Below are 15005 nucleotides of genomic sequence, written 5' to 3'. Positions count from 1 at the left end.
CTCTGCTCACAGCTCACTGGCCGAGGCTCGTCATGGCAGGGAGTCAGGAAATTCATTCTTCCTCTGCCCAGGAGAGGAGAAGCAGCGGTAGGTGAATAGCATGAATGACCACCACAGCTGAGTACGGACCGTTAATTTATCTGGAATTTGTTTTTAAGTGTAGGAGGCAATACATTGGTTTCTTGGTTTCTTCATCTCTAAAACAGAGAGTAGAGCACAACTTAGACGGTTTGTGTGGGGATTAAGTTGATAATTGTAAAGGGCTTAGAATGGTTGTGTTAGTTTGGGTCCTCGAGGAGCAGTTCGATGCAATCGACCTGGGGAAGTACTTGGGACAGAAAGCCGGAAGCGCCTGGAAGAAGGTGGTAGAGCCAGCCGCCTGCAGGTCTGAGGCTTGTGGATGGGGTCCGCAAAGCCAGTCTCCAGTGTCCTGGAAACAGGCCTACCTTCTTTTCCTGCCACACCCACTCACGGGGAGCAGCCCATGGAAGTGGGGCCTGAGCACGCCCTGGCCGTGGATTTCAAGGGCACTGCAAGCAACCGTTGGTCAGGTGGAGACCTGAGAGGGGCCTGCTCACCCCTGGCCCACAGTAAAAATGCAGGCAGGTGTTAGCAGCAGAGCTGATGAAATGGGGTGTGATTTTAGTCTTTCTAGAAGAAGAGTCCTTTACCTATTCACATTAATTAATCTTTGAAATAGCTTTTAAACTACCTAAATACTTTTCCTCCCCAGTTTTACTGAGATGTAAGTGATATATTTGATTGTATGAGTTTAAGGGGTACAACATAATGATTTGGTATGTGAGCATATTGTAAAATGATCACCACAGTAAGGTAGTTCCCATCCAGCGCCTCCCATAGTTACAGATCGCTCTGTGGATTCTGAGTTGTGGTGTGTCCTTTGGAAGAGGTGAATTCAGGAGCCTCCTAGGTCACTATCTTGGATCCTTCTCTCCCTAAATGCGCTTGCAGATTTATTTTGGATATTAAGTATTTCAGTATTTCTTTGAATGTCCTTAAAAAATAATTAATCTTGTTGCTGTTACACTGGAGTGTCATAAATTACTGAGTAGTAGGCTTTTAACCTGAGTGCCTAGACACTGACTTAATTGTGAGATCAAGCCACGTCATTTGGTGTTGAAGAAAATACTTCTCTCACCAGCTCATGCAAAACATGCTCCTTAAAGAACATCCTCTGATATGTCTACAACTGTTGCTTTTATAAGGACTTTTCTGTGCAGCTTTTTTTACTGTTACCAGTAATTCTTAAATTAGCTAAGGTTTTCCAATTTTACTTCTTTCTTCCTTCCTGTACCCTGCCTGCCCTCCCCCTCCCCCACTCCCAAATTACTGGGGGCAGTTTCTTTGAAGGCACATCAGGTCATGTGTATATATTTTCAACAAAACAGCTTTGAAAAAAGAACATTACGTCATCTTAGTCTAAATTTCTTTCCATCTAAAAGAAAGCTTGTAGAAAGGGTTGACCTGTAACAAGTCAAAACAAATGTACGTGAACTCCACGTAGGATCTTTGTTATTGTGTTTATTAGCAATGGGACGTGACCAGTGGTTGCTGTTCTGTTAAATAGGGTGGCAGTGTTGTGCAGATAGCATCCTTTCTAAAAGTCTTGTCTGCAGCAATCAGGTTTGACCTTCAGACGTTCTCTAGAAGTAGAGAGGCAGCCCTTGATCAGCCTAGAACCAGTCGGACTTGGATACCTGTTATTATAAGTGACCTGGAGTTGGCTGAGTAAAATGGGGAAATGGCACCTTGTTCTGGGGATTAAATGTGATAACCAGTGCCAAGTACCCAGGACACGATGTATCTCCAGATAGCGTAGGTGTGTTCCTTCTTTCTTGCTCTCTCCCTCTCTGGTAATCTTTGGCCTCCCCAGCCCTACCCCACCCATGAAAGAATGACTGAGATATGGTTTCAGTTTGGCAAAGTTTTACCTTTAAGACCTTTCAGAACAGTTATTTGAACATTTGGGTGTGTATGTAAGGTAGTAGTGTGGACTTCCGTGTCTGGGTGTCCTATAGCTTCTTTTCTGGATATGAATTCTGCTACTCCCTCCTCCTAGAGTTCCTGCTGTTGTCTGACCATCCAGTTCCTTATCCTTCCAGCCCAGACACAAGGCTCAAACGCTGGCTCTGCCTGGGGATGCTTCCCCAGGTCTGGGGGATGGAGTGCTCCTCCTCTGGCTTCTCCTGGGGTCTGAGCCTTAGCGCTGAAATTGTACTCTGGTTCTGTGTCTGTGACTCACTCTTGGTTTTTTTGGAGCAGGACCACATTTTGTGCATCTTTGTATCTCCTGCACAGTTGTCCTGGCCATTAGTGGATAAATTATTAGTGGATAATTTATGAATTATTCTTAAGCTATTTATTTAGACAGGTCACCTAAACATTAAGACGGAGTTTCCTTATCTGCTCTGGATATTCCCCCCACATTGTCCTTTTTCACCATGCTATCATTTATTAACGACCTGTTGCCCTTCACATTCGCTCATCCCTTCATCTGGTGACCAGACCTGACAGTCCTCTGGCCTGAGCATCCTTTGAATTGGTTCTCTCCTCTCTGTCCCTGCAACTGCAGGCTCCTTGCTCAGGGAGGCTGACAGCAGCCTCCTGTCCTTGTTCTGTTCCTGCCTTTGCAGAAGCAGAGGGTGGACCACATCACTTTTTTATTTTAAAAATTTCCAATGGTTTTTCAGTTCTTACGGGCTCAGCTGTAAACTCCTCAGCATGACACACACAGCCCTCACTTTCCAAATCCACCTCCCGTTCTGACCGCCCCCTTCCAGGAGTCCACATTGTGCTCCTTCACATTTTCATTTCTCAGTGGTTCCTTCACATTGTTTGTTTGTTTTTGTCATTTGTTTGTTTAAAATGCCCTTTCCCGGGGCGCCTGGGTGGCTCAGTCGGTTAAGCGGCTGCCTTCGGCTCAGGTCATGATCCCAGGGTCCTGGGATCGAGCCCCGCGTCGGGCTCCCTGCTTGGTGGAGAGTCTGCTTCTCCCTCTCCCTCTGCCTGCCTCTCTGCCTGCTTGTGCTCTCTCTCTCTCTCTCTCTCTCTCAAATAAATAAAATCTTTAAAAAAATAAAAAATAAAATGCCCTTTCCCTAATTTTCCAACACTATTGGCTCCTACACCTCGAGGATTATCAGGACATGTGGGGTGTTTTTTCTTTTTTGTTTTTTATATCAACCTTTGGGTTTACCCCCGAAGATTTTGATTCAGTGTCTGGAGTAAGACCTGATCTCATTTTCTTTATCTGTAAGATGACAATGTTGAAATGGGTATTTACAAAGATACAATATTTTGTATGTCAGTGGCCCAAGAATGCTTCTATGATAATTATCACACTTCGTTTTATATTAGACACTAATGAAAAGAGAAAGGGAGGAGGGAGAGAAGGAGAGAGACAGGGAGAAACTCCTCAGATAGTTGTGGATATCAGCTATGATTGGGAATCCTGTCACCTGCCTTGAGACATTCATCCTTTATGCGTTTTCCTTTGGTGCGGTGTTCTTAAAAACACTTTCTCATAGAACCTTTAAAAAGATGTTTAATAGTTGAGTTGAAGTTCTTTGTGTACCTATTTTCTTTTTTCATTAGATTCTAAAGTTTCCAGGGTCTAGGGTCATCTAAAGATTCCAGGGTCTAGGGTCATCTAAAGATTCCAGGGCTAGGTCTGGGACTTGTGCATTTTCTGGTTTCCTAACGCTTTGCCCATCGTAGAGGCCCTATACATTTTTGAAGAACTCAAGGGTGTTTGAAATGAAGTTTTTAAACTGGATGAAGCTTTGCAGATGTGAGTAGTATTTGTATCGAAAATATTTATTTTCCTGATGTATTTACTTTAAGAAAATATTGTTAGGACCCTTTAGGAGGGAGAAGTGCTTAGAACCTGTTGGAATGACAATTTGCTTGTATTGAGTCTGACTGTTTCAAAGAACAATGGTCCCTTAGACAAAGTACAACAACGTGCAACTGTTTTTCTCCTTGTGATGCAAGAAAAAGCACATAACTGTGTGTGTCTTTAGGCAGAAATGTCTCTATGGATCTATGGCAGCATCTACATGTGGATAGTGTGATTTGTTCATAATTGAGGTGCCTGAAACAGTGATTTTGTTGTTTTGTGTTTTTTGCAAGCTCCTCATGTCAAATGGATTTTTTTCTTGTATTTGGATTTTAAGACCTATTTTCCTTAATAGTCTATGAGAAAATATTTCATAAGAAAGAAATGGAGATTTTTCTTGTGTCTTTAAGTACCAAAGAGATTCTTCTTCTTAGCCTTTTATGCCTCGTTTTGCCAGGGCAGAAGTAATAGGGGAGAGAAGAGCAGCCGCGCTGATGTCAGCCCGCACCTCATTCCCACAGTTAAGAGCAGGGTCTCTGCGAGTTATGAAGAAAATTAAAAACGGACATGGTGGACTTGAGAGTAAATGTGTTTCCTCATTGCTTTCTGAAGGCTCCTTCCGCTCTTGTCATTCATCCATTCGCCTCCTGCACCAGTCCTTGAGATCCCCCAGAGCTGAGGCAGCCGGTCCCCGCCGTGCCTCAGTGGTGGTTCTAGACCCGCCGTTGTGGTTTGACGCCCTCCGCCGGGAGTGGCCGCAAACTCCACGTGGAGGAGGATGCATTCCACCAGACCCTCGGGGATCCTGGCCAGATCTTGACCCAGGGGACTTTTGGAGAAACTCAGAGCCGTTCTTTTCTAATAGTTAGAGGGATGCCTGTGTCATTAAGACACATTTTTGTCTTTCCCTTAAACCACAGGGGACCCTGTGCTGTTTCTGTGTCTGCATCCCCGTGCCCTGCAGGTTCTTCCAGGTGCCCCTCCAGGCCTTTCCACGCTGGGTGCCGCCTGGCCCTGTAGTACAGGCAGCGTGCACCCGCCTGTCTCTTAGAACTCGGAGCTGTCACCCCTGCCAAGGCCCCGATTTTTGCTTTTGTTTTTGTTTCTCTTGTAAGCTTGGAAGATCTTACTTTTATATACCTTTGGTGTTTTTGTCCGGAGAATTTAAATGTGACATCAAATGAAAGAGTCAAGTCTGTGTTGCTAATATGAAATTTTAATTTTTCTTTACAGGTCAACTTTGTAGTGTGCCAGCTCTTTGCCTTGCTAGCAGCCGTTTGGTTTCGAACTTACCTACGTTCAAGCAAAACTAGCTCTTTTATAAGACATGTCGTTGCTACCCTTTTGGGCCTTTATCTTGCACTTTTTTGCTTTGGATGGTAAGTAATTATTTTAATTATATTTAAATGAAGACTTTGGACATCTTTGTGATTGAATGTGTACAAAGATACATTATGTGGGTTTTGTTCTTATCTATTACGTGTAAAGTTTTATATTTTTATTTTTAATAGAAAAAAATCAAGTGTGGAGAATGGGCTCTGTCTCTTCAGTTTGGGCTCAGAGGGCAATTTACTATTTATAATATATGAAATAGGACAGATGAAGAAAAAAGACATACAAACATTTCCTTTAGTCCTGAGTAGTTCTCTTCACCTATTTTGCACATCTTTTATGCCAAGACAAATAAACCACTTAAAGTAGTATTTTCTTACTGTGCATTTGGGTGCAGCCCAGTGATAGAACTCTATTACCATTTTTTAGATGCTGCCATTAGTAAAAAGAGGTTTTTTTGTTTTTGGTGGGGAAGAATTCTTTATGATAGAAAGCCTTTATTTATGACCCTTCAGGTGTGTGTGTTCCCTTCAGTTAGCTCCCTTCTTAATTGCAGGGCTTCCCGGCAAGCTCTAAATACAGAAATACCCTCCTTCCTGTTTGTTACAGGTGACTGGTTGGGTGACAGAAGCAAATCAGGAGAAGAGCACACAGTCTTGGCGAAGCAGCAGAGACTCAATGGAAGGGCTTCTTTGTGATTTCTTCTGAATTTTCCTTTTTAAGTGAGAGCGTATGCTGTTTGCTCATTTGCTGTACTATTAACACGCTCACAGATAAGGCTTTGTAGGTTTGCTCTTCTGTAGACTCTTGTTTGAGATGAAAATTCCCTGAGAGGGGAGGATGCACTTGCTGGATCTGTGCTTTAGTAGTTCCTCTTGTGGGGTGTAGGATCTGCAGGACTTTGATATCGCCTCTGTGTTTGTGCGAGCATGTTGTTTTTGATTCTTGTGAGGGTTGGGGTATACTGGTGTTTCTTAATCTACTTTTTGGCTCTGGCAATTGCAGATGTTTCCTAGAAACCAATGAAAAAAATCAATCAGGGATCATTTATTCAGCCTCTACCATATTGCCATGTGGCCAGTCCTCTGATAGGCACGGCCAGTCCTCTGACAGGCACGGCCAGTTGTAGGTATCTCGTCCTGAGACTTAGAGCTGTTCTCTTAATTCCCACATACCGTCTTTTCTGCTTCCTTCTGATGACAGCAGATTTGTAGCATCAAAGTTTTCCTAGTTTTCTCAGGTGATTCTATTTAAATTTCTCATAAATCATACCAGGGGGTAGTGTGTGTGTGATTTTTTGTGTGTGTGTACATATATATATACTTTTTTTATTATGAAACTTTTCAAATGGAGATGTACAGAGAATAATGAACCTTTATATGCCCATTACCCAGCTTCAACAGTTTTAAAAATTCCACCATTCTTATTTATTCACCATTCTTATTTATTCCCCAACTTATTTTTCTGAATTAAAATTATATCCCAGTCTACATATTTCACCTTAAATGCTCCAGTATTTAGGGGATACATTTTATTTTTTACTTATTTACTTATTTATTTTGAAGATTTTTTAAATTTATTCATTTGAGAGAGTGAGAGCATGAGAGAGCACAAGCAGGGGGGAGGAGCAGAGGCAGAGGGAGAAGCATACTTCCCGCTGAGCAAGTAGCCCGACGCAGGACTTGATCCCAGGACCCTGGGATCATGACTGAGCTGAAGGCAGACACTTAACCGACTGAGCCACCCAGGCGCTCTATTTTTTATTTTTTAAAATTTTATTTATTTATTTATTTGACTGAGAGAGACACAGTGAGAGAGGGAACACAAGCAGGGGGAGTGGGAGAGGGAGAAGCAGGCTTCCCACAGAGCAGGGAGCCCGATGTGGGGCTAGATCCTAGGACCCTGGGATCATGACCTGAGCTGAAGGCAGATGCTTAATGAGCGAGCCACCCAGGCGCCCCTTTAATATATTTTTTAAAGATTTATTTATTGGAGAGAGCGTGTGTGTGCATGTGACCAGGGGAAGGGGCAGAGGGAGAGGGAGAGAGAATCCTTAGGAAATCTCCCTGCTGAGCGGGAAGCCCAAGATGGGGCTTGATTCCCAGGACCCTAAGTTCATGACCTGAGCCAAAATCAAGAGTTGGATGTTTAACTGACTAAACCACCCAGGTGCCCCTGGGGGACACATTTTAAAGAGGGGTTGGGGAAGGCTTATAGTTCAGATTGGCCAAGTCCAGGGACACCATTCATGTTGTGGTCAGTGTAAACAGAGTAGAAAATTGAAATGTAAGTAGTATCTTTTGGAGTCGGACAACACAGAGCACTGTGAAGGTGAACATGCTCTCTTTCCTTAGGACTCTGTACTGAGGAGGTGTTTTCTTGCTGAGAAGGCTTTTCAGATGCTTTATACACAGTGCCATGAGGAACCTGACCTTACGTAATCCTTAGTATTTCAAATCATATGTGAGAACCAGGATTTTTAAAAATAGAGTTCTCTGGTCTTTTTTTTTTTTTTCCTCGAAGAAGAAACGTTTTCTATTCCTTTCTTTGGGAAGAGAAATTTTTTTTTACTTCTCTGTACCAGGTCTAAATAACTCTTCGCTAATTGGAATGAGTAGGGGAAGTAGAGTGTCCTTTCAATTTGCAGTTTAGCACTTTGGTTTTTTAGGCTCAAAGGCAGTCATGTCTGCTATTGATTTTGACAACTTCCCTTTCGGAAGACATATATTCATACTCTGGAAATAGAATTGATCATTTTACCTACTTCTATTTGGTCTCAGCCTTTTTTTTTTTTTTAACCATCATCTGCAAGTTTGTTTTAACTGAGAATTTGCTTATACTTTTTTTTTTAATGTTTTATTTATTTATTCATGAGAGTCAGAGAGAGAGAGAGAGAGGCAGAGGCAGAGGGAGAAGCAGGCTCCCTGCCTAGCAGGGAGCCCGATGCGGGACTCGATCCCAGGACTCTAGGATCATGACCTGAGTCGAAGGCAGACGCTCAACCATCTGAGCCACCCAGGCGCCCCAAAATTTGCTTATACTTTTAATTATTTATTTAACTATCTTTGATAACAGTAAAAGCTAGTGGAATAGAGCTTGGACTCTGGAGTCAGCCTCGATTCTGCTCGGGGCTTCTTGGGCAGGTGGCTCTGTTACTCTGGACATGGACTTCCAACACTTTTGGCTCTACCTTCTCATCTGTGGAAGGGAGTCAGTGATCATGGCGAGAGCTGAAAGGTGTCGTACTACAGAGAAGAGCCTAGCACCACAGCCAGCTCACTATGAACCTGGAAAGTCACCCAGGGTCAAGACCATTTTCAGTATTATCATCTGTCATTACCAAAGTCCAGGTGGCAGTCCAGATTGGAAATTTTCTGTGTATCCAATCTCTTTTTTAGTGTTTGCCACACAGTATTAACGTACTCTGTTATTTGTGTGTCTCTGCCTCTACACTGCAAGCTCTCTGCGGACAGAGACTGTGTCCCGCTGACTCTTTATTCCTAGTGCCCAGGATGGTGCTTGCCAGAAAACACACTCCACACAGATCCATTCAACAAGCGGGGAGGTGTTTCTCCACCTTTTTAAACTTGAGTTCTTTTTTGCTAAACATACAATTTATACCTGTGTTTAGTGTGATTTGAAATTCAAAATAAGATGTGTTATCTAAAAAAACCCCGAAGTTTTGAGATAAAGGATCACTTTCTTCTCAAAGTCCTCGGGTGGCTTGAGAGGCGTGATGCGCAGTCTGTGGGTCCCGCCCCACTCTGCCCCTTGAAGAGTCAGCCAGTGGGTGAGTTTCCTTTGGGTGAGTTTCCCGAAGGAAACCACTTGAGTTTTAATGTCACTTAGGGCACTAACCAGGTATGTGATTTTAGGACTTAGTTTCCTCAACTCTAAAATGATGAGGGTTGGATTAAAGACCTTTAGGATACCTCCTATCTTGAATTTCTACTTTACTGATCATACTTCATAGCCCAGTCAGCACCCCGCACGGATTCTCTCTTAAGCCTGAAGAATAGCACGTGGCTCCTCTGTATTTGTTCTGCTCCTTTTCCTAATGAGAGCAAGTGGAGTGGCTGCATGTGGGGGATTATGAAGAAGGTCACCAGGTGCCATAAATGAGTGGAGAAGCACCTCGAGGCTTGTCATGGAGGTCAGTGACGCAGAGGTGAACGCAGATCTGCTTCATATGGACAGACTGGTACGGTCACAGTGACAAAGGCTGGTACAACAGGAGGTTGGCAACGTGCGATGTCGCACCCCGCAAGATTGCCAAGCACATCATCTGAACGGTGGTGCCAGGGGAGTCTAGAAGGAACCGTGGCACAGTTTGAGAAATAAAACTTGTAGCTTCTAGAGTTGTTGTGGTTCCAAGGAAATTTACTCATACAAGAGGAGAAAAGTATTTCCCCAAGAATCCTCAAAAAAAATATTTTTTAAGACCAGTATCTTTAATGAGTTCTACTCTCAATTAGTAAAGCCCTTAAAAGTATGTAGTAATCCTCTTCATCATTTCCCCATTAAATCTGTTAGTGAATTGTTAATGCTGGCAACAAATAGGAGGTGGATAATTAATTAGAAAAGTGTGTTTTAATCATGTTTTTAAAGCTTCCTTCTGTTTTAGTTTATACTCATATATGTTTTTCTGCTTTCTCATGACTTTCTAGTTACAGTAGTATTCCAGGCCGACATTGTTTTCCTGCGTGTTATGTGTGTGTTAGACAGGGAGAGAGAGAGATGGACTGACATCCTCTGTTCAATGGGTTAAATGAGTTTCTTCTGTGGGCCTGCCTTAGAGCCTCCTTCTTATTTATAATATTTCTATGGAAAAATGTATTCAAAAGTTTAAGTAACTTTCCCACATTGGAGATGCCCGTTACTCTATAATGACTAGCTTAAAAAGTAATTTTAATCACAGGTTAAGATCCTTATTTATATTTTAAATTGTGTACAATGGTTTGAAAATTTTTTCATAAATTATTCATGCCATCAAAGGGGAAAGGAAATTGTGAGTTCATGTCTGTGTGCCCATGTATGCATAATCTTAGGGATAGTTTGGATTGAGTTTAAAACCAGAAATCCTAATCATGTTTGCCTGAATTTTGTGATATGAATGGATAAATTAGTTCTCTCATTTAATGGTGGATTGCCTCATTGGAACATTAGAAAATTCTGTGTCACCTCAGCCAGAATGTTTTATAGATGGATGACTGCAAATGAAGAATTAGAAGATCATTTGATTTGAGCCGTCATGCTTTCAGAATAAACAGATTTGGGTGTACCTGGTTTTCAGTCAATACTATTATTTGGTACTTTTTGTTGCTTTGTGAGAAACAGTTTTAGGTATTTGGGAAAACAAATAACTAATGTTCTCTCAGGACTATTCTGAAATCCAGATTTATTATTCCTTTTCCTCATTGTGCCTTGAGTTATGGAAAAAGCTGTAATCCTTGAGCCGCATAACCCCACAGTGCTTCCATGTAGCTAGGAGACGGGGAATGTCAGGGCACTGAGTGTGCCTTTATGAGGTTTCATTTTACTTTTCCAGCTCTTCTGGGGCTTGTGATATGGGACCCCCTCTAAGGTGTTCACAGAATTCTAAGCTCTGGAAGTTAGATTCCTTACCTTTTATCTGGAGGTGCTCTGTGTGATCCATGAGCGCTCTGTAGCCTCAGTGGTCTCATCTTGATGTCTGTGAGTGGGTACCCGTCTCTAACAGTGCTCTTACTTTTTATAGGTATGCCTTACATTTTCTTGTACAAAGTGGAATTTCCTACTGTATCATGATCATAATAGGAGTGGAGAACATGCACAAGTAAGTGTTCCTCTTTATTCCCATATCAATATGGATTTCCCTATAATAGAATTAGGTCAAAATATAATTCTGTTACATTAAAAATTATTCTAAATTGTGATAATTTTCTCAAGAAGAGCTGTCATAAATTACTTAAAGCAGGCTTTCTCAGCCTCAGCACTGTTGACATCTTGGGCTGGATCATTCTTTGATGTGGGGACTGTCCTGTGCACCGTAGGATGGTGAGTGGTGTCCCTGGCCTCCACCCACTAGGTGCGAGTAGCGCCTCCTCCCCCCGCCCCCTCTGAGCTGTGACAACCGTGAACGTTTCCAGATATAGTCAAATGTTTCTTGGGGGGCAAAACAGCAGACATGTCGTGTCTGTTGTGTTTTCGGAATACAGTGCAGTACCTACGAGTTCTCATGAGGTGTCTGTTGAATGAATGAATGAGCGAATGGATGAATGATACTATGACTCCCGCATGACAGCAAGCCCTTTCCCCGTCGTCTCCTGAAGCTCTTGCTTCAGGGCCCCAGGCCCTGCCTCCTTTAGAGCCCCTGAGCTGCGTCTCAGGGCTGCCGTTATCGTAGCCCCGTGTCCTCGTCTATCTGGGGCAGAGTCCCTGACCTAATTCTCGAACCTGCACATCTGTGCTGGGCTTTACCTCGATCTCGGTCCCCAGGGAGAGTGGAATGGGGGGGGCAGAAAGGATGGGAGTGGGAGGATGGGTCTCCTGCAGAAGAGGAAGAGGAGTAGAAATGTGTTTTGGGCATCCTCCTGTAATTAGGAAGGCCTTTTCCCTGGAGAAGGCAGCACAGTGGGGCTGGGCTCTGTGCTGCTCAGATGTGCAAAACAAGCCTTTGTGGACGGGCGTGGGAACCTCAGCGCCCTTCATGTCAGCTTTTTGTTTTCTGACTTTTCTATGGGAAAACTTGTTTTGAGTTCTAAAAATTCTCAGACTTCTGGAACACAGCACAAAGGAACTGCCATTATCTAAATACAAACAGCAGAAATGTGGGATGGTTAAAACAGAAAGAGTAGAAAATCCCCTTAGCCTAAAGAAGTTAAGCTGAACTATTTTCATTATAAGTTGGCAAGTAATTTTCAACAAAACAGATGACCTAAATAAAAAATGTAAAAGGTGTAGGTATATACAGTAAAATCATACCTGTCCAACAGGCTGCCAGGCTGTGGATGGGGTTATATTGTCAGAGAGGTAGGAATTAGTTTTAAACTTACCATTCTATCACCTTGCCTCCCCACCAGTTTGAACAAACATTTCTTGTGTGCCACAGTGTTTCCAGAAGCTTAAAGATCATGGAGATGTGGTCCTCACCCTCTGAAATGCACTGTTGGGTTGGAGATACTAAGACAGTCAGTCATGCAACAGATATTTGTTAGCTGATACTGGGATCCAGTGATGGGTATGGGGACGTGCTCTGTCTTACTGTCAAACTACCAGTCACACCGTGATGAGTGTTAGAAAAGAAGAATATACTCAGGGCTGGGGAAGCATGAAGGAGGGAGCGTCTAGCTGGGAATGCTAATTAACTTCATGAGGACAGGCTGTATGTGTATCAGCCATTTACTATATGTCCAGTAGAATAAAACAGTTGGGAACAGAGTACAGATATTTGGTGTTAAGGAGAAATTATGCTAATGTATGTTTTTAAGAATTGAGAAATATTAACACCTACTTTCCTCGGATGTCTCCTTTGTTTTTTTTTAAAGATTTTGTTTATTTGACAGAGAGAGCAAGACAGGGAACACAAGCAGGGGGAGTGGGAGAGGGAGAAGCAGGCTTCCCGCCGAGCAGAGAGCCCGATGTGGGTCTCGATCCCAGGGCCCTGGGATCATGACCTGGGCCAAAGGCAGACACTTAACAACTGAGCCCCCCAGGCGCCCCTCAGATGCCTCCTTTATTGATGATGAAATTACAGCTGGCTAGGTCATGGGAGAAGATGGAATGCAAACTCTGCCTTCCACCCAGGTGGCCTTAGTGGTTGGCTGGATGAGTAGAGGTTTGGAGTCCTGGATATATGGGTTTGAATTCAAACTCTGCTGAATTTTCATTAGTTTTGGGACCTTGGCCAAGTCACTTAACCTTTTTGGGTCTAAATTGGATTAAACCGGTGACTGTGCTAAGGAGCATGTGCCCACCCACTTCATACTTGGGGCGTCCAGCTGTGCTTGTGTTTGCATACAGTGTTCAGCTAGAAGAAGAGGTGTTCAAATTCTGCATGAGATGCTTTCAGAGGTCATTCTTAGTTACACGTATTTTGCTGTTTTTCCTCCTGATGTCATGTTAGAGCTGGGCCATCACCCACCCACGGCCACCGTGCACCGTAATTCATCTTTTCTTCTTCCCAGGACATGAACTCCTTGGCAGGGATCTTTTACTTATTTTTTAATCCCATGGTTGAGCATATAGATGATAGAAGCTCTCAGTAGGTGAGGTTATCTTTTCTGTTCTGAATGAGTATTTTGCGGCTTTTGCTTTTGAGTCTTTTTTTTTCATGTTTTTGGTTTGGTATTTCCAAATCTTACATTCATTCCTGCGGTAGGCCTTGAATGGCATGCTTGATGGGATAACTTGCAGTTCTGTTTGTGTTTCCGGCTCCCTTCCTCCCTGTTCTTCCCGGTAGAGCCGCAGTCCTGGGTGTTGGGGTGGGGCTGGGGCAAGAAGAGGCAGCTGTAGCTGATCTGGCCTCGATGTCCATCCAGGAAGACCCCGAGGAGCAGGTAGCCCAGGGTCACGTCCACTTATTAACTGCCAGCTCTAACGAGACTCCTACAATATGGATTCCTAGACAAAAACGGCATTAGGAACTGCCCGAACTCTACTAGGAAGGAATGATGATCTCGGAAATGCCATCTGGCAGGCAGAAGCCTCAAGTCACTTGAAAATTTGTCCTCATGAAGTTAATTAGCAGCGGGTAGCGGCTCAGCGGGAACTCTGGGGAAAATACTAAGTTCACTGAGAACAATCTCATGCTCCCATGAGAGGGAATAAAATGTGGCAGGAAGGAAACTGAACTCTTAGATTTTTTTCTCTTATGCTCTCCATGGACCGTGTTTGAAAGCCCTGTGGTGGTTGGGGATAAAGGCACAGGCCCTTTTCGTATGGCTGTGCCAGAAGCCGAATTTCAGTTGGAAAACCGTAATTCTAAAATCGATTTTTTATGTGATCTTATTTTTATAATAGTTAATCCTTCTGTAATTATTGTGTATCAGTCACTGTGCAAAGCCCATGCATTGGCACTTAATCCTAGCAATAGCCTTTGGAGGTAGCGTGGGAGACCTATCCCACAGGGAAACATGGCTTAGTAAGTGACGGATCTAGGATTGGAACTAGGTGTGTCTGCCTTTACCCAGGGCCCAGGCTTTTTACCTCTGCAGATTACTTCTAAGCATTAAGCATGATGATTATGAGAATGAGTCATTAAAAAAGAAATGCCCTAAATTGATTGAGAAAAAAGCAATGAGAGCCAACAGGGTTCCCAACAAAGGCAGAGGTTTGTACGTGTTCGTCGCTCTTCCTTAGAACAAAGATGCAGATACCTTTTTCCAAAAAAATGCAGTGTCCTTGTAGCATATTGTGCTTAGGATCTAAGGTTTTTGAATATTCTCAATTCTCGTAGGGAGGAAAACCTGTTACTTGGCAGTAGGATGTTTAGGTTCCGTTGAATTTCTGAAAAATCTTGAGGACATAGCATCATTCCATAAAACCCTGTACTCCGGAAAGGGTATGATTCAGTTTCCTTTATGCCATTCAGTCAATTATAGTGTCTCTTTTGGAGGTATTTGAATTCTAAATTTTATTTCTAATTGTATACTGGATCTCTCTGTTAAGGAGGGTTTGGTTATCCTTGAGCAAGTTTTTTTGTTTTTTTTTTTCCCTTAGGATTAAGCAAGGGATTTTATACAAAGTAGGGGGATTATATTAATGTAGGGATGCTAATAAGACTGACACACATCCCTTGGTAAATAAAGGTGTTACTTTGGGTGATGCTGTTCAT

The 15005-nt window shown here is 43.0% G+C and overlaps 1 protein-coding gene across 3 annotated transcripts in view; it reads left to right on the top strand.

Moving 5' to 3' along the window:
* Positions 1 to 15005, top strand: part of MBOAT2 (membrane bound O-acyltransferase domain containing 2) — a 123420-nt gene that overhangs the window by 41292 nt on the left and 67123 nt on the right. For 2 of the 3 annotated variants that reach the window (XR_004302490.1, XM_032430206.1), the window contains exons 2-3: positions 5093 to 5238; positions 10929 to 11006. Coding sequence is in view for 2 of the 3 variants with exons in the window: in XM_032430206.1 (XP_032286097.1) it covers positions 5093 to 5238; positions 10929 to 11006 (224 nt within the window). In the remaining variant the exon portion in view is untranslated. Of the gene's footprint in view, positions 1 to 5092; positions 5239 to 5800; positions 5914 to 10928; positions 11007 to 15005 lie in introns of those variants that run through there. The other variant, XM_032430207.1, reaches the window with a different exon arrangement.

Source organism: Phoca vitulina, unplaced genomic scaffold (genome assembly GCF_004348235.1).
Source record: "Phoca vitulina isolate PV1807 unplaced genomic scaffold, GSC_HSeal_1.0 scaffold42, whole genome shotgun sequence".
NCBI lineage: Eukaryota > Metazoa > Chordata > Mammalia > Carnivora > Phocidae > Phoca > Phoca vitulina.
The sequence above is the reverse complement of the archived record's forward strand: the minus strand, read 5'-3'. Positions and strand labels throughout refer to the sequence as shown.